Below are 26270 nucleotides of genomic sequence, written 5' to 3'. Positions count from 1 at the left end.
TCACTGCAATGTCCCGGATGTACAAACAGTTTTCGCGGAGGGCCAAATTTTGGCTGCAAATTGGTAATTTTTAAATGAAGATTTCTGCGCTGAATTACAAATTTGGGCTTACAGATTTACTTTACTGCATTCATAAGGGTCTTATAAATACATATCAGCTATTTCTTTCTGAGATCTGACCACATTTATTTCAATGAAGGTCTACTTTAAGGTTTAACAGTGTCTGCAGGAGGGTGTGTGTGCGTGCGCAAAAAATGAGCTTTTCACAAGATCGTTAGCAAGTTAGCATGCAGGCTGCCATCCGCGAGATGTCTTGTAAATCACTCGAGGTGTTATCAGGTTCCAAAAACAGCATTTTCAGTTTTAGAAGTGTTTATTTCTCATGAGCCTTCACATAATATATGAGAAATGTGTTATATTTACCCAGAAACAAAGCTACTCCGATTGCCTGTCACCCCCGCCCCTCAAAAAACAAAATAAAACAAAAAAAAAACATAAACAAAAACTGATTTGCATGATTCAAAGCATAAGAAATAGGAGCAGAATGTGACTTTTTAACCTCTTAAAAAGGTCAAGGTTTGCCAACTTTGAACTTGTCCAAGGTCTGTGTCCCAAGAATGTTCCCTGTGAATTTTACGACTTTGGCAGTGGACTTGTGCTGAGCACAGACAGATGGACGGATGGACAGATGGATGGACTCAAAGCCTTCACAATACCCGATGAGCATATTCGATAGCCTTGGGTAAAAAGGAATGGAGTGTATACATGTTTGTGAATTATTTTGTAGTCTTTTGTATTACATAAAACTGATGGATGATAGTTTTGCAAGATGGCATGATGGTTGCATCACAATGAAGTGCAAAGTTGAATAGCATACCAAAATATTTAATGTGCCAATCTTTTGATTTATATAACTAATTGCAGGTTTAAACCAAGAGTTGGTGAACCTGAATTAGATTTTTGAGTAGCAGACAATGTCCTTCCAAGTAATTTAATATTTCTTGCAATCATATATTAACGATACAAAGAAAATGTAAGTGTAACATTGCATGACAAAGTTAATAAGCATGTACAACCACCTTGGCTTTTATGTTTATGCCACTCTAGATTTTATGGTGAGCGAGAAGCTTTTAATTGGCTGTGGTACTTTTTCAAGCAGCCAACTGTGCCTCACTGACATTTCAGCCTTAGCCTGAATCACTGAGCAGCTAAGTGAATGTCTCTGGAAAAAAAGGGGAAGAGAGAAATTCTCTTCTTGCTGAAAGGAACCATTAAAAACGTATTTTCCAAGAATTATAGCACCGATTGTGAAAGGCTAAAAGGTGTGCTAATCGCTAATGAAGGGCAAGAACGGAGGAGATGCCATTTCAAAGGAACAAGTAATGAATCTGGATTGGACTCTTTGACCCTCCCATACACATTTATCTTTTACTGGCACAGAAACCTTCAGTTTAATAGCGTTGCTGTCATTTCCTACACTAGTTTTTTTGTGTTGTTATACTGGCTGACATTTGAAGGGAACAATGGCATGTAGAACATGTACTCTAACTATATCTCCAAAAACTAAACAATTTAACTCGGTAAAGAGTTCACAGATTAGTATTTTACAAAGAGTTGGTGACAATTATATATATTTTTGGTTGTCAGGTTATCCTAAAAGTTCCCTGAAAAGCCTTCAGTTAATTCAAAATGCTGCAGCTAGAGTACTGACGGGGACTAGAAGGAGAGAGCATATCTCACCCATATTGGCCTCTCTTCATTGGCTCCCTGTTAATTCTAGAATAGAATTTAAAATTTTTCTTCTTACTTATAAGGTTTTGAATAATCAGGTCCCATCTTATCTTAGGGACCTCATAGTACCATATCACCCCAATAGAGAGCTTTGCTCTCAGACTGCAGGCTTACTTGTAGTTCCTAGGGTTTGTAAGAGTAGAATGGGAGGCAGAGCCTTCAGATTTCAGGCTCCTCTCCTGTGGATCCAGCTCCCAATTCAGATTAGGGAGACAGACACCCTCTCTACTTTTAAGATTAAGCTTAAAACTTTCCTTTTTGCTAAAGCTTATAGTTAGGGTTGGATCAGGTGACCATGAACCATCCCTTAGTTATGCTGCTATAGACTTAGACTGCTGTGTTTCTTTTTATTCACCTCTTTTTGCTCTGTATGCACCACTCTGCTTTTAATCATTAGTGATTGATCTCTGCTCTCTTCCACTGCATCTTTTTCCTGATTCTCTCCCCTCAGCCCCAACCAGTCCCAGCAGAAGACTGCCCCTCCCTGAGCCTGGTTCTGCTGGAGGTTTCTTCCTGTTAAAAGGGAGTTTTCCTTCCCACTGTCACCAAGTGCTTGCTCATAGGGGGTTGTTTTGACCGTTGGGGTTTTTCTGTAATTATTGTATGGCTTTTGCCTTATAATATAAAGCGCCTTGGGGCGACTGTTTGTTGTGATTTAGTGCTATATAAATAAAATTGATTTGATTTGGTTTTTGGTCCAGTGTGTTTTGATGCTATTTTGATCAAACTTGTTGGAACAAATGAGGCTCAGCCAAAGGCAAAGTGATTAGAGTAACAAAACAAAACAGCAATTGATCAAAAGTTAAGGTAACAAGCCAAGATTAAAGTTTTGGCCAGATGTTTATATGTACAGCCTATTTAGAATAGCTATTATTCTTCTTCCACCTGCGAAATATAGGGAAGATTCATCCTGTCCTGTCTATGGCTGATGCTGAGACCCTGATCCATGCGTTCATCTCTTCTAGATTGGACTACTGCAATGTTCTATTTTCTAGTTTACCGCAGTCTAGCATTTAGGGCTCTTCAATTGGTTCAAAATGCTGCAGCCAGACTTTTGACACAAAGCAGAAAGTCTGACCACATTACACCCATTTTGGCGTCTCTTCAGTGGCTTCCTGTCCCAGTGAGATCCGATTTTAAGGTTCTGCTAGTAACCTATAAAATTATTCATGGACTGGCACCTCCCTACCTAGGTGACCTAATTAAACCTTACGTACCGGCCCGGGCTTTACGTTCTCAGGGTGCAGGACTATTTTGTGTCCCTAGGGTGAATAAGAAGTCTGCAGGTCACAGAGCTTTCTCTTATCGTGCCCATGTTCTGTGGAATGGTCTCCCTGCGTCAATAAAACAATCAGATTATGTGGAGACTTTCAAGTCCAGATTTAAGATGCACTTCTTTTCCCTTTCATATGGCTAGCATACTGGTACAGTTTTGTTTTATGCTTTTTAGTCTTTTAATTCATGTTATTAGTAATTGGAGTGGGCTGCACCCTCAACTTTACCTAAATTCTGGGTCTTTTAGTGAAGCTTAGTGCTATCGGCTGGCGATCACCTAAGTATTTCTTGTGTTTTTCTTGTTGATTAATGCTGACAAATTATACAGTATTTTTTGTCTTTCTGATGCCTGATTCTGTTTTTTCTCTATTTAAGGTGCAGCTCCATCCAGAGATAGGAGTTGTATTTGTGTTGTGTTGTATTTGCGACCCTCCTGTCCTGTGCACCAACAGCAATTCTTGTATATTCATCCGTGAATTGTTCTGTGAATTGTTTCTGTAATTTATGTTTGTAGCATGGCCCAAGCAGAGGGTCACCCCTTTGAGTCTGGTCTGCTTGAGGTTTCTTCCTCAGAGGGAATTTCCTTATCACTGTTGCTCTGGGGGTTGGTAAGGTTAGACCTTACCTGTGTGAAGCGCTTTGAGGCAACTGTTGTGATGTGGCACTATATAATGGAAAATAAATTGAAAATTGAATTGAAATTATTTATAGGAATCGGTTGGTTGGTCTGTATGAAATTATAAATTGACATTTTGTCATACTATATATAAAACAGTGTAAACAGTAACATTATATTTGAGTTGCCAAAGACAAAACCTTACCAAAGATTTAAAGTCCAAATGATTCATAATTGTGTGCTTTACATTATTAAATGTAACATTCAAAAACAGTCATCTGAAAAAATTGTCTATTATTTGTGTGTTAGTAACTATTTCACTCACTCACTCACTCACTCACTCACTCACTCACTCACTCACTCACTCACTCACTCACTCACTCACTCACTCACTCATCTTCAACTGGTTAAATAAAGGTCACAGGGGGGCTGGAGCCTATCACAGCAGTCATAAGGTGTGAGTCGGGGTACGCCCTGGACAGGACGCCAGTCTTCTTCTTCTTCTTGCGTATGAGTGTTGCAAAGCTCAATCAACAATGTTGGGCAGGTGTTGAAGCCATCTCTCCATACTGTCATCTATAGATGTAAGGTCGTGATGGGTAGGGGGAGGGTGAAGGATATTACATTCACCGAGAATGTATGATGCGGTCTGGGCCTCCACTCTGCACTCGCACAAAGCTGATGGTTTCAGCCCCCATCAATGCATATCTGCACCAAAACGACCCACTCCGGCTCTGACACGATTTAAGGTTACCCACAGGCTATGGGGGAGGTCAGAATCTGAGGGTGCGATAGTGTTAGGGGCTACCATTAGCTGGGCAGGGTGATGGTTTTGAGCCCACTCTTCATTCCAGGCCTCTATGATTTTGTAGTTGAGGCTATGCAGAGTTGCTGATTGGCTGAAGAAGGGGCGACGTGATTTCAAGCATTGAGGGCCAAGGCTTTGAGGATCTGGGACTAAATATTTTGGCTTCTCAGTTTGGCTGGAGCAATTCCTGCAAGAAATGGAAGGAGATGTGTGGGGGTGGGCTTAAGGCAGCCAGTTATGATCCACAGTATGTCATTCAGCGACACACAGGACTCCAGTCTGCCACAGAGCCACATCAATCAATCAGTCAATCAATTTTATTTATATAGCGCCAAATCACAACAAAGAGTTGCCCCAAGGCGTTTTATATTGTAAGGCAAAAGCCATACAATAATTACAGAAAAACCCCAACGGTCAAAACGACCCCCTGTGAGCAAGCACTTGGCGACACTGGGAAGGAAAAACTCTCTTTTAATAGGAAGAAACCTCCAGCAGAACCAGGCTCAGGGAGGGGCAGTCTTCTGCTGGGACTGGTTGGGGCTGAGGGGAGAGAATCAGGAAAAAGTGTGGAAGAGAGCAGAGATCAATCACTAATGATTAAATGCAGAGTGGTGCATACAGAGCAAAAAGAGAAAGAAACACTCAGTGCGTCATGGGAACCCCCCAGCAGTCTAAGTCTATAGCAGCATAACTAAGGGATGGTTCATGGTCACCTGATCCAGCCCTAACTATAAGTTTTAGCAAAAAGGAAAGTTTTAAGCCTAATCTTAAAAGTAGAGAGGGTGTCTGTCTCCCTCATCTGAATTGGGAGCTGGTTCCACAGGAGAGGAGCCTGAAAGCTGAAGGCTCTGCCTCCCATTCTACTCTTACAAACCCTAGGAACTACAAGTAAGCCTGCAGTCTGAGAGCGAAGCGCTCTATTGGGGTGATATGGTACTATGAGGTCCCTAAGATAAGATGGGACCTGATTATTCAAAACCTTATAAGTAAGAAGAAGAATTTTAAATTCTATTCTAGAATTAACAGGAAGCCAATGAAGAGAGGCCAATATGGGTGAAATATGCTCTCTCCTTCTCATCCCCGTCAGTACTCTAGCTGCAGCATTTTGAATTAACTGAAGGCGTTTCAGGGAATTTTTAGGACAACCTGATAATAATGAATTACAATAGTCCAGCCTAGAGGAAATAAATGCATGAATTAGTTTTTCAGCATCACTCTGAGACAAGACCTTTCTAATTTTAGAGATATTGCGCAAATGCAAAAAAGCAGTCCTACATACACTCAACAAAAATATAAACGCAACACTTTTGGTTTTGCTCCCATTTTGTATGAGATGAACTCAAAGATCTAAAACTTTTTCCACATACACAATATCACCATTTCCCTCAAATATTGTTCACAAACCAGTCTAAATCTGTGATAGTGAGCACTTCTCCTTTGCTGAGATAATCCATCCCACCTCACAGGTGTGCCATATCAAGATGCTGATTAGACACCATGATTAGTGCACAGGTGTGCCTTAGACTGCCCACAATAAAAGGCCACTCTGAAAGGCGCAGTTTTATCACACAGCACAATGCCACAGATGTCGCAAGATTTGAGGGAGCGTGCAATTGGCATGCTGACAGCAGGAATGTCAACCAGAGCTGTTTGCTCGTGTATTGAATGTTCATTTCTCTACCATAAGCCGTCTCCAAAGGCGTTTCAGAGAATTTGGCAGTACATCCAACCAGCCTCACAACCGCAGACCACGTGTAACCACACCAGCCCAGGACCTCCACATCCAGCATGTTCACCTCCAAGATCGTCTGAGACCAGCCACTCGGACAGCTGCTGAAACAATCGGTTTGCATAACCAAAGAATTTCTGCACAAACTGTCAGAAACCGTCTCAGGCAAGCTCATCTGCATGCTCGTCGTCCTCATCGGGGTCTCGACCTGACTCCAGTTCGTCGTCGTAACCGACTTGAGTGGGCAAATGCTCACATTCGCTGGCATTTGGCACGTTGGAGAGGTGTTCTCTTCATGGATGAATCCCGGTTCACACTGTTCAGGGCAGATGGCAGACAGCGTGTGTGGCGTTGTGTGGGTGAGCGGCTTTCTGATGTCAATGTTGTTGATCGAGTGGCTCATGGTGGCGGTGGGGTTATGGTATGGGCAGGCGTCTGTTATGGACGAAGAACACAGGTGCATTTTATTGATTGCATTTTGAATGCACAGAGATACCGTGACGAGATCCTGAGATCCATTGTTGTGCCAACATCCAAGAACATCACCTCATGATGCAGCAGGATAATGCACGGCCCCATGTTGCAAGGATCTGTACACAATCCTTGGAAGCTGAAAATGTCCCAGTTCTTGCATGGCCGGCATACTCACTGGACATGTCACCCATTGAGCATGTTTGGGATGCTCTGGACCGGCGTATACGACAGCGTGTGCCAGTTCCTGCCAATATCCAGCAACTTCGCACAGCCATTGAAGAGGAGTGGACCAACATTCCACAGGCCACAATTGACAACCTGATCAACTCTATGCGAAGGAGATGTGTTGCACTGCATGAAGCAAATGGTGGTCACACCAGATACTGACTGGTATCCCCCCCAATAAAACAAAACTGCACCTTTCAGAGTGGCCTTTTATTGTGGACAGTCTAAGGCACACCTGTGCACTAATCATGGTGTCTAATCAGCACCTTGGTATGGCACACCTGTGAGGTGGGATGGATTATCTCAGCAAAGGAGAAGTGCTCACTATTACAGATTTAGTCTGGTTTGTGAACAATATTTGAGGGAAATGGTGATATTGTGTATGTGGAAAAAGTTTTAGATCTTTGAGTTCATCTTATACAAAATGGGAGCAAAACCAAAAGTGTTGCGTTTATATTTTTGTTGAGTGTATTTGCATAATATGCACATTGAATGACATATCCTGATCAAAAATGACTCCAAGATTTCTCACAGTATTACTAGAGGTCAGGGTAATGCCATCCAGAGTAAGGATCTGGTTAGACACCATGTTTCTAAGATTTGTGGGGCCAAGTGCAATAACTTCAGTTTTATCTGAATTTAAAAGCAGGAAATTAGAGGTCATCCATGTCTTTATGTCTGTAAGACATTCCTGCAGTTTAACTAATTGGTGTGTGTCCTCTGGCTTCATGGATAGATAAAGCTGGGTATCGTCTGCGTAACAATGAAAATTTAAGCAATGCTTTCTAATAATACTGCCTAAGGGAAGCATGTATAAAGTGAATAAAATTGGTCCTAGCACAGAACCTTGTGGAACTCCATAATTAACCTAAGTCTGTGAAGAAGACTCCCCATTTACATGAACAAATTGTAATCTATTAGATAAATATGATTCAAACCACCGCAGCGCAGTGCCTTTAATACCTTTGGCATGCGCTAATCTCTGTAATAAAATTTTATGGTCAGCAGTATCAAAAGCAGCACTGAGGTCTAACAGGACAAGCACAGAGATGAGTCCACTGTCTGAGGCCATAAGAAGATCATTTGTAACCTTCACTAATGCTGTTTCTGTACTATGATGAATTCTAAAACCTGACTGAAACTCTTCAAATAAACCATTCCTCTGCAGATGATCAGTTAGCTGTTTTACAACTACCCTTTCAAGAATTTTTGAGAGAAAAGGAAGGTTGGAGATTGGCCTATAATTAGCTAAGATAGCTGGGTCAAGTGATGGCTTTTTAAGTAATGGTTTAATTACTGCCACCTTAAAAGCCTGTGGTACATAGCCAACTAATAAAGATAGATTGATCATATTTAAGATTGAAGCATTAATTAATGGTAGGGCTTCCTTGAGCAGCCTGGTAGGAATGGGGTCTAATAGACATGTTGATGGTTTGGAGGAAGTAACTAATGAAAAAAACTCAGACAGAACAATCGGAGAGAAAGAGTCTAACCAAATACCAGCATTACTGAAAGCAGCCAAAGATAACGATACGTCTTTGGGATGGTTATGAGTAATTTTTTCTCTAATAGTTAAAATTTTATTAGCAAAGTAAGTCATGAAGTCATTACTAGTTAAAGTTAAAGGAATACTCAGCTCAACAGAGCTCTGACTCTTTGTCAGCCTGGCTACAGTGCTGAAAAGAAAAGATATATACTAGTTTGTTTGAGTATATATATATATATATACATATACTCAAACAAACACAGTGACACCTGTACGCACACCTACGGACAATTTCAAGTTTCCAATCCACCTAACTTGCATGTCTTGGGATGTGAGAGGAAGCCGGAGCACCCGGAGGGAACCCACACAAACTCCACACAGAAATGCCATAGGTGGAAATTGATGCCATGACCTTCTTGCTCTGAAGCAACAGTGCTAACCCCTAAGTCACCGTGCTGCTCAAAGAAAACAATGATCTTTTAATTACTACTGGTTATCCAGTAAGCAAATTATTATAACTTCATGTAACATTTCTAATTTTGACAGCCATCAAGAAGACAATAACTGGAATTGGCATGTGGCATGTGAGGTTGGCCCCGAATGGCTGTGGATGTCTGGGGCTGTGGGGCCCGGTGGCTCTGGGGGCTGCCCTTCCTGGCCCCTGTGCCCTTCCGCTGCTCTTTTTCTCCTGGCTTCTCCAGGGGCCCTGCGTCCTGGACCCATTTCCGTCATTGCTCACGGCCGGCCGTATGGCTTCTGATGTGCCGGAGTGGTCCATGTCGTATGGTAAGGTTCTGTACTTGTGTCTTGGCCCAACACACCAGCCACAGTAGTGATTGGATATTTAGCTGTGATCTGGGTCTCTGTGTGTGTGGATGGTTGCGTGTTTGTGGCCGTCACCACAATTCGGTTTTCGGTGCTATCAAGGGGATCAAGACTCTGGTGTCCTAGATCAGGGTATGGATGCTCAATAATTAAACAACAGACTGTTGCTGTCACTGTTTGTTCATGTGTGGTTGATTGTGCTGGTATGTTGTATGGTTGGGGCCCCGTCTCTTCGGTGTCTCACTTCAGTTACTGCCTTCACCACTTGTCTTTCGTTCTTGTCTGTCTTTGTGTTGTTTTGGTGGTCGGCCCTTCCTGACAGAAGTTGTCGGTTGGCTTTGAGTAGGAAGTTGTAGGCTGATCGGGAAGGGCGAATGGGGTTCACACATGCACACCACGTTCACTCATGCACTACATACCTTCTGTCTTGCAAGAATAAATTGCATATATGTGTATTAATGTTCATAAATGGTTCTGCCAATGTGGCATTTACCATTACTATATATGCAAACAGGGAAAAAAAAAAGAAGACAATACCTCACAACCCCACTGTGGTCTTTGGCAGCCCCTAGTGGGTTTTGGACCCCAAGATGGGAATGCTTCACATTATACAAATAAAATTTTGTAAAATATAATCATGCCTGGGGGTATGTCATGCATTTGATTACTTTTCCATTGGATGCTTATTTCAGCAAAGAGGACAAAAGGCTAGTATATCTCACTTGGCAGCAACGGGTGTGCGAAGGGCATCTGTGAGGGAATTTGTGCAGTTCGGCGTGAGGTTCAGACACGGGAGAGGTGCCCATGCGTCGCTTCATTTTTGAACAGTCCAAAAAAATCACGCCTTACTACATAGTCTCTGTGACTCAGAACATGTGCAATGTGTGGGACAACTTGTGAGGGGTTGACACACACTTTTCCTTTTGTATGATCAGAGAGGAACAACACTTCTGGAAATGGTTGAATGACTCCAGCACCTTCCAGCCACCCGGCTGTAGCCGGGTCAGCACCTACATGCAGTGCACGGGCTGGATGCATCCTGTCCGGCCATGGACAAGTGGCATAAACTGGATTCATTGTCTTTATCTCTGTTTACTCATTTATTTATTATTTATTTTCTGAAGACAGAAATGGTAAATGGACTGCATTTCTATAGCGCTTTTCCATCTGCATCAGACGCTCAGAGCGCTTTACAGTATGCCTCACATTCACCCCGATGTCAGGGTGCTGCCATACAAGGCGCTCACTACACACCGGTGGACATCTGGCGCACAGGGCTGGACTGTTTTTATTGTGTTTTCATTTATTATTTTTTCTGAAGACAGCAGTGGAATAACTTCAATATTGCTGGCCGACGGCCTCCTGTTGTGCATGCATTGACAGCATGCTGGATATCGCCTGTGTGGGAATGAGGACAGTACCAGAGCTACAGCTTTATATTTTTATTTTTATCAGAGCACTTCCAGAGGAACACAGAACTCACACAAGCATCAAGCAGCGCTTCTAGTGGATCACGGTGTTCACCCAGCGGAGGATTGTGTGGTCATTCATGGGAGCAGAGGACAGTCACCAGCGGGGACAACAATATTGAGGTGTACCATCTCCTGGGCATCATTCTGTAAGTCTGAGTGGCTTTTTTAAATTATTATTTTATATGTATTTTACTTTATTTTATTATTTCAGTGCTTTTCTGCCTAACGTACAATTTTCACAGCCTGTTTCATGTAATAACACTTAATAGTCCACATCCATGCTGAGCACGGTGTGCGCAAACATGTCGTCATTTCAGCCCACCCCAGTAGCACTCAGCATCCGTGAAAGTGCTGTGTGGTATTCATGGGCAAATCTTCACATCTGCAAAGATCGCGCCAGTGCCCACTTGACTTTTTGTGTGCCGTGCGCCATGTCAGTTGCTCTCACACGTTATGTGTGTTGAAGACTTTGGATTAGTGGCTGCATTTTTGCCCCTCACTCTGGACCTCAGTGAGATACTAGCCTAACCAGAGGGGAAAAACAGTGGACATAGCCCTAATACTGGATCATTTCACTTTATTTTGAATTGTTAATGTGCTGTTATTGGGCTCATTTGCCCATTATACTGTATGTATATAACTGTTTACAACATGTACACTTCATGTACAGCAATGAACAGCATGAATAAATCATTTATGTTCAAAAGTGGAAATTTAATTTAATTTAACTGAACCTTTATCGAACCAAGTTAGTCCCACTGAGATCAAGATCTCTTTTTCTAAAGGCAAACCCGGGCAATTATAAACTTTACAATTCACCTAACTTGCATGCTAAATCGAAGGACAATATGCATGCAGCACTGTATGAAGGATTTTTGTGCACAGCTTAATGTATTACACGGTTTTCATTTGAAATTTCTGTGTTTTCATAGACTATTTCATAATAGGATAAAAGTATGACTAAACTCATATCGACTCCATATGCTTGAATACTTTTTAATCATTGTGTCTTTAAATGAGCTTGTTGTTGATTCATTTAAAAATCTGTACTGAATTGGATTTATATTTCTGCAGAGCAGTAGCCTCCAGTGTTAATTAAAGTTCTAACTGTAGGTTGTTGATTTAAATTACACTTTATGTGACATTTACGGTCTATGTTGTGCTCTATGAATGCACTTGAATGGATGCACAGTGGACCCCTGCTCAACAGCTCTTGTTGGAAAAAGAAACAATACAAGTTCTTGTTTGTGATGAGCTATCAGTCCTGGATAACAACAGGCTTGTGTTCTTTAAATGTTTTGCCCGCAAACTAATGAGAATTAATGAAAGCTGTAGGACGCTGTACGTAGGAGTGTCTGCATTCATTAAATGTGCTTTATTTACAGCACAAAGGGGCATAAAAGCCAGCTATGTGAGGGTTCATCTAGTTTTTCAGAGCCTGCCTGATGACTCACAATTTGATCTACCAGTTGGCCATTTGTTGTGCTGTACAAGTACACACACAGTAAAATGGAACATTTTAAGCGTTAGAGCATTTTTACCTCAAGGGTTTTCAAGTTTCGACTTGACAAGACCAGCAAGCAAACACTTCACATGAACTACAGACAGTTACCTTGATTGTATCCTTCAGCAGCTCCACATCTGGTTATTGCTGTACATATGCTGAGGATGCTTGACAAAACATAATAGAAAACTCAGACAAAGCAAGTGCTGCATCAGAGGGCTTTTCGCTTTTAGATTAACCTGTTTTTCAATAGGAGAGCAAAATGAACCCCCCCCGAGGTGTATGTAATAATAATACAGACATTTTTTATTGATTCACTTTAAGGAACTTCTGTTTTGCTGCAGTTAGATGTCTCTCTGGCTTTACAACTGCTTGCTTTTCCATTATCACAAAACTGTTTACCTTCCATAATACAGTGGTTCGGCTCTTGTTTTTAAGCATTACTACTTAATGCCAAAAATGGCAGGGGTGGCAGCCAAGTGGGTAGTGTGCATGGCTTAGTAGTGGTGTGTGACCATGCGACAAGTGAAGTTGAGTGGGGAGTATATTTCTGTTGTCAGCAAAAAAGTCACCAGAGTTCCACGTCAACAATCAACTTGTAATGATGCAGTGGAGAGCAGCAATGCAGACCGACTAGGAGGCTAAGGTAAGCGACGAACTGTGCAATCATTTGTCTTAAATAGTTTATTTACATTCAGTAAGGTAAACATGCACGTTTACCCCTATAAGGATCCCATCCTCTTTTTTGAAAGCATACCTACTTAATGCTAAAAACAGCAGGGGTGGTGGCCAAGTGGTGAGTGCGCTTGGTTTCAGCACGGAAGGTCCCTGGTTCAAACCCCACTACTGTCACATTTTTCCATCTAATGTGGAGTTGCGCCAGGAAGGGCATCTGGCGTAAAACTCCACCTTAGATCTGCTATGGCAACGCCGAGTGAAAACAAGGGAGTAGCCAAAGGAGCTTGGTATTACTTAACGGCGATTGCTTTTCCCCAACACTGAGTTCTTTATCCTCCAGCTTCTCTGGTGTTGCTAGGAATTACTTATCCTTCCTGGTGATATTACTGACAATGCAGCAATAAATTCTGCCTCTCTTGTGCATTTTCCTTGCAATGTGTGTGTGTGTGTGTGTGTGTGTGTGTGTGTAGGAGATCTGGGACATAGGTTTATTTAAGGAAAGGCGTTGGTGGCATTTGTGCCACCTGAGGCCTTTATCGCTGTGAAAGATGGTACCACTAATCACTCTTAGCAATGATACATTATGCAGATCAGGACATGTTATAATTCTGTTTTTAGAGGTGGATTTTAGCGCTGGTGTGTTTAATGTTCAGACTTTTCACTGCCTATGTGTAGCACTGCTAAATGGACAAAGCCCTGTTGCTTTTGTGCCTTTGTGTAGTATGAACTTGCTTCACTGGTCTCCTTCTTTAACCTTTTGAATGAGCTCATGAGACATAATTAGCCACACGTCTGAACTCACCATAGACATAGAGGACATATTCGGCACTACTGGTCCCCAGGTGGTTGCTGGCTTCACAGCGGTAAGTGCCATTGTCTGTCTTGTTGAGGGAAGTAAAGGTGAGTTCCCTTCCCTCTACAATCATCCTGTCCAGGTCAGGAAGTTCACCTCCATCCTTTGTCCACAGCACTGGATCTGGCCTGGGAGGTAAATGGATGATAAAAGAATATACTGAATGATGTTGCAAGCAACTTTCGGAAGGAAGCCAAGTAAAAAATAAATCAGTGGTGGAGAATTTTAGGAACTTACGAAGGGTTTCCTTTGGAGACACACTCCAGCTTCAAGTACTGACCCTCCTGAGGGACTGCAAGGGAGTGGACGATCTCCACACGAGGGGCATCTAGGACAGATGGAGAGGATTGCCATCAGGCATAGAACTCCATGTTTGTGCATTTAGTCCATAGTACAACAAAGGTGTCACAGAGGTGTGCATGAAGGCAGCTGGTGCAATTGTGCACTGTAACTGGCAGCACCACGGACAGCTCCGGAGCTGTCTGCACCAAGTGTGTCTCACTGCGGTGACAGTCTTTTTGTTAGCACAATCTTTATCTTGGTGTGACTGGGGCTTCAATAATGCATTGTGAATTATAATAATTGTAATGATGATTGGGTGGGGGTCAGGTTGTTTCAGGCTTTGTTATGTAATAGAAATCTTCATGTTTCACGGTGGTTTAAGCAGGGTTGGGTAGATTATTAATTTTTAGCAGTGGGCTAAGATGTCATTCTGATCCATGCGTTTTTGCTATGGATGTGGAGATTGCTTTTGTTCTAAATAGGCCACTGTAAATGAATGTTTGATTGAATGAAAATATATGAATGGATACCTAAACAGCTCACGGGAAATGACTGTGAATCAGATTCATGTGTGTCTGCTCTTCTGTAGGAGTTAGCACCTTGATTTCAAATGTGCAATACACAGATGCAATTATTAGCCCCTTAAATTTCTCATAGGCTTGATAAATGACATGGCATATGCAAATTTACCTGATTTGCATGTTCTCCTCCCAGGTGCGCATTTGGGTATACAGACCCCAAATTGAATATTCATTCATTATTAAATGTGTAAAATTGACAATACGAGGGCTGTCAATAAAGTAACAGTCCTTTTTATTTTTTTCAAAAACTATATGGATTTCATTCATACATATGTTTTTACGTCAGACATGCTTGAACCCTCGTGCGCATGCGTGAGTTTTTCCACGCCTGTCGGTGACGTCATTCGCCTGTGAGCACTCCTTGTGGGAGGAGTCATCCAGCCCCTCGTCGGAATTCCTTTGTCTGAGAAGTTGCTGAGAGACTGGCGCGTTGTTTGATCAAAATTTTTTCTAAACCTGTGAGACACATCGAAGTGGACACGGTTCAAAAAAATTAAGCTGGTTTTCAGTGAAAATTTTAACGGCTGATGAGAGATTTGAGGTGATTCTGTCGCTTTAAGGACTTTTCACGGTGCGAGACGTCGCGCAGTGCTCTCAGGCAGCGTCATCAGCCTGTTCAAGCTGAAAACCTCCACATTTCAGGCTCTATTGATCCAGGATGTCGTGAGAGAACAGAGAAGTTTCAGAAGAAGTCGGTTTCAGCATTTTATCCGGATATTCCACTGTTAAAGGAGATTTTTTTAATGAAAGACGTGCGGGCGGATCCGCGCGTCGGGACGCAGCCGACGCGGTGCGGCGGCACAGGAAAAACTCCTCCGTGTTGATAACCATTTGTAAAATCCAGGCGGCTTTTGATGGCTTTCAGTGGAGTGAGTATATGAGAAATTGTTTAACAGGCAGGACATGTTCCAACTTGTCCTTAAGGCTTTCAACAGAGGTGTTTTTCCTGTGGCGGAGCGTCGCGGTGGCTGCGTCCCGACGCGCGGACCCGTCCGCACGTCTTTCATTAAAAAAATCTCCTTTAACAGTGGAATATCCGGATAAAATGCTGAAACCGACTTCTTCTGAAACTTCTCTGTTCTCTCACGACGTCCTGGATCAATAGAGCCTGAAATGTGGAGGTTCTCAGCTTGAACAGGCTGATGACGCCGCCTGAGAGCGCTGCGCGACGTCTCGCACCGTGAAAAGTCCTTAAAGCGACAGTATCACCTCAAAATCTCTCATCAGCCGTTAAAATTTTCACTGAAAACCAGCTTAATTTTTCGAACCGTGTCCACTTCGATGTGTCTCACAGGTTTAGAAAAAAATTTGATCAAACAACGCGCCAGTCTCTCAGCAACTTCTCAGACAAAGGAATTCCGACGAGGGGCTGGACAACTCCTCCCACAAGGAGTGCTCACAGGCCAATGACGTCACCGACAGGCGTGGAAAAACTCACGCATGCGCACGAGGGTTCAAGCATGTCTGACGTAAAAACATATGAATGAAATCCATATAGTTTTTGAAAAAAATTAAAAGGACCGTTACTTTATTGACAGCCCTCGTACGTGTTATTTTGGTAATTTGAAAGACACATGTTGCACATTTGTTGGCCGGTGATATGGGAATTGCGTTGGGAAGGGCATCTGGCATAAAACGTGTGCCAAATCAACATGCAGACCCACCTTGGATCTGCTGTGGTGACCCCGAGTAAAAACAAAGGAGCAGCCAAAGGGACTTACTTTATTACTCATAGGTGAACTTTGGGCAGAACATGAGTTACACCAATCAGAGCGTCACCTGTCATTCCCTTTAAGAGCCATGTACATTTGAACCTTTTGATGGCAGACTCTGAACTGAGAGGCTTTCTGGCAAGGAAAGAAATCCCATCTGATCAGATCATTTACAGTAGCAGCAGTCATCCACTGAAGCTGTCTGAGGTAAAGCATTTGATCACCTTGTTACTGCAACATGTAACATTCTCGACTGTTGAACTATGCAATTCTGAGGACCTTTCACAAGATGTTCAACATTTACCAAGAAAAGATTTAAAACATATTTTTGCACATTAGAACCTATTTAACCCAAGAGCCTCTTCAGATTGTAAAAACAGTTTTAAGTGCTAACAACAGCAACAAGAAGGGAGGAGACCATGAGGAATAAAAATAAACAATTTTCTGACTGTGACATGTTGTAACAGACAGGTTCTTGTTGCAGCATCATCAGTATTTTTCTCCTTTTGATCTCATTTTAAATACTCACAACATAACATTTTTATCAACTTCTCAAACATTTCTGACCCAGTTCCACGATGCTAGAACAGATGATGTGATCATCCTCTACATCTTTTTCCCACATTTACATGGGGGTCGATGTGTGAGGGCTCCACAGTACAAAGCTAAGGAGTTTCAGGGGTTAAGGTATTGCCAAAGGGCACTTTGATCCCTGCCAAGCTTTCAGTTGCCGGTCTAACAACTTCAATGTATCACTGCATTGTTTTGCTGTAGATCGTTTAATCACTCATTTAAAATCTCATAGTAAAATGGAATTTTATATTGCGGCCATCATTTATTCCAGTGTGTCATATTTTTGTGCTTTTGTTCATAATTCCTGTATCTTTTTGTAGAACAAAAACAACAACAACAACAACAAAAAATGAACAAAACATGACAAAGTGGAAATCAAGGCCAGAACATGAGTGCATGCCTGCATGGGTGATGCAAAGGTTGGGCGTTCCAAAGACTGAAGGCATCAAAAGTATGAGATAAATAGCAATTACATCCTAAGAACAAACATAGTTTCATTTCTGGATGATGGACCACCAGAAAAGTCACAACCACAGGAATTTTTATTTATTTTTTTAACCCTGCACGTTGGCAAGGTGGTGATAGCAGGGTATTATTTTCACTGGTTGTGTGTGTGTCCAATGTTTCTGTGTGTATGCTCACAGTGGACCTCCAACACTTCTGTGGCTGTCTGTGGTGCCTGTCGAGGGCCACATGGTCCACTTTGCAGGTGTAAGCCACCTCCGTCATCATTTCTGTCCAATGCAGCTGCAGAGAGCTCCCGCACTGTAAATGTCCTCCCACTGGCGTTCACCTCCTTGGCACCTTCAGAGAGAGTTGCATACTGTCACTAATGCAGCACATTTATCTTGCAGGGGTAATAGACACACTTTACTGTTATCCCACAACAAAGATCCACAGCATCGCAATGCAGAGAAAGCCTTTAGTGCAATGTAAGCAGGATTTTAATGGGAAGGTCCAAACAATACTGACAATAGTTATATTGTTTTTAATGAAATGAATGTAGGAATTCTGCAAGACAGCATGACAGAGTGCATGGTCACAGCTTGTTAAACTTTATGGGGGAAAATTTGTTGTTCAGCAACACATATGAACTTCATTTAATGGCCGATAATTTATCTTTTAACAAGACTGGAACACAAGTACAATAATATCTCTATCAAAGCATTAACAGGCTCTATTTACTTTAAACAAGAGCAATCCAAAATGTGTGCCGTTAGCCAATCCGGATCACCTCCAAAATTCAGTGGAGTCTTCCATGTCCTAATATCTATCAGTGGTGCAAATTTGGTGAGAATCTGTGAAGTCGTTTTGACTTAATTAGTCAAAGCCTATACAAAGTGAAATCTTGATCGAGAATTGGGATCCAGATTCAGATCACCTCCAAAATTCAGTGGAGTCATCCATACCCTAATATCTATCTGTGGTGAGAATCAGGGAAGTAGTTTTGACTTAATTTTTCAAAGCCTATATATAAGATGAACTCTTGATCCAGAATCTGGATCCGGATCACCTCCAAGATTCAGTGGAGTCTTCCATGCCCTAATATCTATCTGTGGTGCAAATTTGGTGAGAGTCCACAAAGTAGTTTTTACATAATCCTTCAAAACATATACAAAGTGGCATCTTGATCCAGAATCAGGATCTAGATCTGAATCACCTCCAAAATGTGTGCCGTTAGCCAATCCGGATCACCTCCAAAATTCAGTGGAGTCTACCATGCCCTAATATGTATCTGTGGTGCAAATTTGGTGAGAATCTGTGAAGTAGTTTTAACGTAATCCTTCAAAGCCTATATAGATTGACATCCTGAGTCAGGATCCAGATCTGGATCACCTCCAAAATTCAGTGCGGTCTTCCATACCCAAATATCTATCTGTGGTGCAAATTTGGCGAAAATCTGTGAAGTAGTTTTGATGTAAGTTGTTTTGATGTAATCCTTCAAAGCCTATAGAAAGTGAAATTTTTATCCAGAATCCGTATCCGGATCACCTCCAAAATTTAATGGAGTCTTCCATGGCCTAATATGTATGTGGTGGAAATTTCATGAAAATCCATGAAGTAGTTTTGACGTGATTATGCTAACAGACAGATAAATAAATAAATAAATAATAATAAAAAAAAGCAGATGATTTTATTACATCCTTGGCGGACTTAATAAACATGATCGTGCTCCAAAGGATAAAAAGATATCAGCAGGCCACAGAGCTTTCTTGTCCCTTGCAATTGTTCTGTGGAACAATTTGCCTGTTGAGATAAAACCGTCTGATTCTCTGGAGACATTCAAGTTCAGCTTAAACACCCATTTGTTTTCCCTTTCATATGACTAACATACAGCATTAGTGTTATAGTGAGCCATTTTTTTCCTCTCCTTCTCACTTTTATTACAAACAATGGAGCAAGTCTCAATCTCATCATATCTAAATTCTGGGTATGTTAGTGAAGCAAAGGGCTAGCTTCTGGTGACCACATTAGTAATCTGCCTAGATGGCTGATTGATCCTCCTCTCTCTCTCTGTTTGAGCTGATGGGTGGTGTTTGAGGTGTTGATTGATGAGCTCCTGGTTATCAGATCAGTGAGTGAGGCTGCAGCAAAACCAAAATTCCAACTCTACAATGATGAACATTCATGCCTTCTTCATGCATTCCTGCCTAATGAACTATAATTGGAGTTTTTTTCTTTGTTTTGCATGTTTGAAAATTATTTGTAGTACTGTGTTTATTTTATCTCTGTTATTGTCCGAATGGCCTAAGCACTTGGTCACCCCTACAAGTCTAGTCTGCTTGAGGTTTCTTCCTCAAAAAAAAAAAAAAAAAGTTTTCCTGATCACTGTTACCTATGTGCTTGCTCAGGGTGGTTGGTAAGGTTAGACCTTGTGAAGCACCTTCGGATGACATATGTTGTGATTTGGCACTAAAATAATAAACTGAATTGAATTGATTGCACAGTTATTTTGTGTAAAACTGACTTACAATGCACACAAAAGTGGGAAAAAAACCTTCATATTTCTGCGTGAAAAGCTAATGGCTTCCTCCTTAGGCATCTCATTACATAGTTCCAGACAAGAAGTTTTTAAATAACCCAGATGACAGTTCAAACAAACCGGGATGTGAGAGAAAATAATCGATTTAGCTAAGGTAATAAAAGTTAGAAAATTACAAAAGATTCCAAAGCCTATCTCAGTGCTCATTGGGCAATTAAGCTTTTTATTGTATTTGTAGTTTTATGAATTTTAGAAATGCTTTTTTTCACACTGCTATATGCAGCAGAATTTTATTTTGATTTTTTTAAGAAACCAACCTGCTAACAAGAATAATGTGGTAAGTATTGTAAGAAAACCCCTTTGGCTCCTCCCTTTTTTCACTCGGGGTCGCTACAGCAGAGCCGAGGTAGATCTGCATGTTGAATTGGCACAAGTTTTACACTGGTTGCCCTTCCTGGCGCAACTCCACATTACATGGAGAAATAGCAGGGGTGGGATTTGAACCAGGAAGCTTCCACACTGAAACGAAGCGCAGTAACCACTCGGCCCCTGCTAATGTGGTAACTATTGTAAATAAGAATAATTCCACAAAATATTTAATCCATGCATCGACACAGTCCAAACTGAAAATACCTCGGCTACCTTGGTCTCTGTGGATGCTCAGTACACCAGGTGGCAGATGTTTGCTTGACTTCACAATGCCTGTTCTCTGTGTTTTGCATCGTCCTCTACCATTTTGCTTGGAATTATGCATGCCACTAAGAATTCTGCACTGGAAAATCTGCTAAACAGAAAATAATGAACAAACAAAGTAGGAAACAAACCAAAATGAAATCTATCAACCCTGCAAAGCGCATCAACACATTTATTTTTGGGAGCACTGACTCTCCACATATTCTTGTTTTTAATCCAGTATGCTCACATTACTTATTCTCTGTTCAATCACCCCCATGTCTCTCTGCTGCAGCATGAATTCTGACCACACTATGTCTCTAAATGCTGCATTGAGATCTCCGCACTGATAATTTCAGTCAGAGCTGCAGTAGAGTTGCTCCCGCCCCTCTTTGTGGAGTCTCCTTGAATTTAATGTACAGTTTGAGACTTAAGGCCCTTTCTTCTACCTGTGGCACCCTGAGCTTCACTGCTCCCACACAGCTTGTCAAAATCTCACCACTCACTGCCTCTCCAATTCAGCAACCTGACAACCACACCCTGGCAAAACATTACCAAGGCTTTCCCAATATAATGACATTTTTCTGTTGTTTTGAATGCTTGGCTCAGCATACAATGATGCACACCATTCTCCAGTTGCTCTCAGAGTTATAATCACTAAAACAACCATCAGCACTGTAACCCTTCTTAGGACCTCTTCATACATAACACAAAGTTGGGTGAAAGAAGCAAAAACTGGCTGAAAATCCACAAACAAAAAACAAAATGGGGAACCGCGAAACATTCCACCTGCTGTCGGGAGGGACACATGGTGGGATAGGCATGCATGATACCACAGCAACAGTTTTATGCACGCCCGCATTCACGTGCACAAACACAGTGTGAGCACGTGGAAAGTCACGCACAAAGCAGCGGAGCAAGAAAATAAAAAAACACCACAATTAATAATACTTAATTCCTGTTATAAAGAGTGGACTGAGCCTCCGCCTAGATGCACCAGAGAGTAATGAAATGAGGTGGAGTACTGTTCCCCCTTTTATGTTTTACATGAATTACCTGATGTGCTCGTTATGAAGACATCAGCCAGGCTCTCGTCTCATGAAGAGCCGGCTCTCGTGTCATGAACACATCAGCCGGCATGACATGTCAAGTGCACAGTGATCCGCTAGTGACCACGTTGCAAAAATGATATGTGTTTTAATTATTACAATGTGGGAAAATCCCACAGTTACACGTGTTTCGTGGTGGCGTCCAGTGTTGTGGTGTGCTGACGCGGCGGTCAGCTGACAGGCAATATGTGTTTAATTTATATCCACGTGAGGACAGCATGCTGACGTCCAATGTCCAATTTTAATGCAGTGTACATAAAAAAATAATCTAAGATATCAAGAAGAGTTCCACTGCCCAGAGATACATGTAGATGCATCAGGCCACAGTGAGCTCTGTGTGGACTAAAATTAGACTTGGAGTTCAAGTGCACTCCAGTAGAATGTCCTGGAGGAAGACATTATGCTGCTGCTTGGCTCAGAGCTGTGGCCCTTGGTGCACAATTTTCTTGACAGAAAGCTAGAGGATAGCAAGAAGAGTTTGCCTGCCTGGAGGCATGTGGGGATGTGCTGAATGGTGAGTAGGATTTAGCTGCTTTAGAAAATCAGCTGGGGTGCGCTGTTATTTACCCATTTCCCTAAATCAGTCATAGCAAATAAATACATAGCAATCAATTTATTATTATTTAATTAACACAGACATTTTAATGATCCTAAATTAAAGTATGTACAAAGTGCAACCCCCAACACCGCCTGACTTTATCATCTATTTCAATACTTTAGTGCAGACAGAGAAATATGGAGAAATACTTGCTGATTAGCACATTTTTAAATAACATGGTCAAAAGTTCACACAACTGTGCATAAAGGATTTCATCTGAATGCAGCTGTTACATCTTGCTTTTCTCTGTCTCTTTCAACATAATGTCTGCTTTTTAAATTACACATACTGAAGCTTGAAACTGTAAGTCAATTTATTTAATTTCCAAAGCCTATTTTAATGCAATCAACTCTTTATTCAGAACCTTTTTTTTATGTAACTTTTATTTAACCAGGATAAACTAATTGATCTTAAGAATCTCTTTTTCCAAAGTGTCCTGGCCAAGAGGCAGAGCAGAGTTACATACAAAGTTACATTTACATTGAAAACAAACACTTGAACGAGATAATACAATCAGGCAGAACCAGTGGTGGGCACAGCTAACCAAAACGTTAGCTTCGATATCAGCTAACTGAAAAGTTATCTTTTATAAAGCTAAACCGATAAACCACCCAAAAATTTATTGGAAGCTACACCAAACCGATAACCAATAACTTTCAGCATTGTCTCGGATACACTTCCAACGACTAATAAGCCGATTTTAAGTCTTAATGCCCGATCGCTTGTGGTACCATCAAAGGCCACAACAGACCCAAACAGGTGCCTTAAGGTTTGTCACCAACTTAAAATCTCTAACTCATTATTGTTTGTTGTATTCTCGTGTTGGTTGGTCAGATCTGTCTTCTCGCCACAGGTAGTTATAGTCTGCGCTCCCAGGATCTGCTGTTGCTGTCTGTTCCTAAGGCCAGAAAAGAACGGGGAAAGAAGGCTTTTAAATTCGCCGCGCCCCCTATCACCTTGAACAACTTACAAAATGACCTGAAACTTCAGGAGCTGGTCTATTTAAATATTTTTAAAGCACTACTACAAGACTTGGAGGCTGAAATATCAGTCTGTAGATGCTTGGACAGATAATCACATGATGCTTATTTTTAACAACATGTTTCATGAGTATCAATGTTTGTTTTATCCTGTTTGTCTCTTTGCTGCCTGTCTGGCCAGACTCTCTTGGAAAAGAGATTTCAATCCCAATGAGCTTTTCTGGTTAAATAAAGGTTTGAATTGAATGACTCAGCACTTCTACCTTTGTGCATACTGCTGGAAGCTCCTGTTTACTACATATTTTGCAGCAGTGAAGCAGTTGAGAGGAGTTAAGCTCAACTCCACACACACACACACACACACACACACACCACACACACACACACCACACACACACACACACACACACACCACACACACCACACACACAACACACACACACACAACACACACACACACACCACACACACAACACAAACACACCACACACACACACACACACACACACACACGGCGCGCCATTATTCCTTAACAGGACATAGGAATGCTGCCATGAGGCAGAGGTCTTGGAAAATAAAGTAGTTTTGACTTATGGTTTTGATTTAAAAATCAATTATCCAGATAAAATAACTCAAGTAATGTCAATTCTGTCATTTGTACAAAGTTAAAATATAACACATATCCTTTAATTTTAAATAGTGCACTAATTCTGAAGTTTTGTAACAAACACACACAGATGCCAAAGGCATTATGGGTAAAATGAGCCTCCGCTAACACTGATTGGTTGACTCATTCATTCTATGTAAAACCAAAGGCATTATGGGTAAAATGAGCCTCTGCTAACACTGATTGGTTGACTCATTCATTCTATGTAAAAACCAACATGTTAATGTAACGTGATGTGTGTGTTGGTATTTACATATAAATATGCTTTTGTAAAATATTCATATGTAAAAAAATCCATTTGTAAAAGCCAAAAGTCAAGTTGTGATTCAACAACCATCTGATATAACCGGGGTCAAAATGCATAGAACACTGCCATCTACTGGCACCTAGATGCTCAGACCTTTAAGGCAAATACTGCCATGAACACTACTGGCCAGTAGATGGCAGTAGAGACCGTGAAAACGTGCCAAAACAAATATTCTAAATAATCTGTGTCTGCTACATTTAATCAGCATGGAATTTAATAAACGTGAACCTAATTTCAGACATCTTATATATATTACTCTGGAACAAAGATGACAGGCACTGTTAGACATAAGCAGGACTCTAAACAGCAAACAGGAAGCAATTGCAACTCACAGTGATTCCAATTGAAAAAATGGAGAAGCAACCTGAGCTTCTTCTGGCATTTTTACATAAAACAAACACAATAACAACATCTATAAACCCAGAGAATATATTCAAAAGAGTTTTAGGCACAATATACAAAGAGTTTAATGTTGTTGTCCATGTGGAGCCTGATCAGAGCGTCTCAAATGCATTTCTCCTGTCGTGAACTTTTACCCATAATGCACTAGGCACTGCTGACGCATGTCCACACTACAACCTTCAAAATTAGTGCAATACTTTAAAACTAAAAGATATAGCTGATATTTTCACTTTATAAAACTTCAGAAGTGATGTTAATTTAAATAACATGTCCAAAATTAGTTTGGTTAAAATTTTAACCATAAGTTAGAACTGTATGCCTCTGGATCACTTGGGTGATATTGCCAGTGAGTTAGTATGGTGTCAAGAGCAATTATCTTGTGACCAGTTCTCCTCTGATTGCAGAGAATAGAGCAGTTTCTCCTGAAACCAGCTCTTCTCTGTTTACAGAGAACAGAGCTATTCATCTGCTACAGATAAGCACTAAAATCTTTAATATCAGACTTAAATTTTTTTTAAGTGTTAAAGCTTTATTCACAACACCTCCAAAAACATGTTAGCAATCTAAAAATGATCGGACCAAAATTTTTGGAAAATAATTGGTTCGATCATGTTTTTCAACGTTATCTGAATGGCTAATCTGATAATGAAAACATTAGCTTAAATAATAAGCAGTTAGCGGATTAGCGGAACTGTGCCCACCACTGGGTAGAACATCTACAGGTTAGAGATTTTGTTTCAAGATCCATCAAGAGTGATTTAAAAGTATTTAGTGGCACGAGCTCTTTCACCCTAAACTCATTTTGGAGTTCATCCCAAGAGTGCGGCGCTGCAAACTCAAAGGCCTGTTTCCTCATCTCTGTGCGTACTCTGGGCACAGAAAACAAGAGAATGTCCTGGGAACGCAGGCTGTAGTTGTTGTAGCTCCTCTGTTCAATGAGTTGTTGCAGATATAGAGGAACAGTTCCAAGAATACACTTATAAATCAGAAGGTACCAATGTTTTAGTCTGCGAAACGCCAGAGATGGGCACCCCAATGGGCGTACAGGACACAATGGTGAGTCAATGACCTCATGTTTGTAATAAAACACAGTGCCCTGAGAAAAATAGTGTCCAAAGCATGCAAAGATTCAATGGAGGCATTTATATAAATAACATCACCATAATCAAGAACAGGCATAGAAGTTGCAGTGGCATGTTTCTTGCGGGTCTCAAAAGATAAACACGATTTAATACGAAAGTAAAAAACAAGTTTTAATTTCAATCTCTGAGTCAATTTTTGCATGTGGAGCTTAAAAGATAAACCATTGTCCATTAAAATGCCAAAATATTTATTGTGTTACCAACTCAATTTGATGCCCATCAAGTGAAGTAATGGGAGGCAAATGATCGAGAGCTGCTTTACTTTTGGAGAAAATCGTGTATTTTGTCTTTTCCAAATTTAAACCAATTTTAAATGATAAAAAGCATGAAAAGTGTTATGTCTGCAGCAACACTAATGACATCCTCTTTTAGACCACACAGTTCCTTCAAAGCCAGGAGTGCTACACAATTTACCACTGCTTCATTTGCTTTTACCCACTGGCTTGTTCACAACTTAATTGCTTGAATAGAACCACCTCCCAGCAGGCCTCTTTATACACTCCTCTTCTCAATCACATTTCTTCAA

At 41.2% G+C, this 26270-nt stretch overlaps 1 protein-coding gene across 1 annotated transcript in view; it reads right to left on the bottom strand.

The window, feature by feature from the left end:
* The window catches only part of cadm2a (cell adhesion molecule 2a), a 962407-nt gene that overhangs the window by 64389 nt on the left and 871748 nt on the right, over positions 1 to 26270 (bottom strand). The window contains 5 exon segments of the mRNA XM_034178357.1: positions 13686 to 13864; positions 13974 to 14064; positions 17527 to 17550; positions 17553 to 17604; positions 17606 to 17688. Coding sequence (XP_034034248.1) covers positions 13686 to 13864; positions 13974 to 14064; positions 17527 to 17550; positions 17553 to 17604; positions 17606 to 17688 — 429 coding nt within the window.

Source organism: Thalassophryne amazonica, chromosome 9 (assembly GCF_902500255.1).
Source record: "Thalassophryne amazonica chromosome 9, fThaAma1.1, whole genome shotgun sequence".
Taxonomy (NCBI): domain Eukaryota; kingdom Metazoa; phylum Chordata; class Actinopteri; order Batrachoidiformes; family Batrachoididae; genus Thalassophryne; species Thalassophryne amazonica.
The sequence above is the reverse complement of the archived record's forward strand: the minus strand, read 5'-3'. Positions and strand labels throughout refer to the sequence as shown.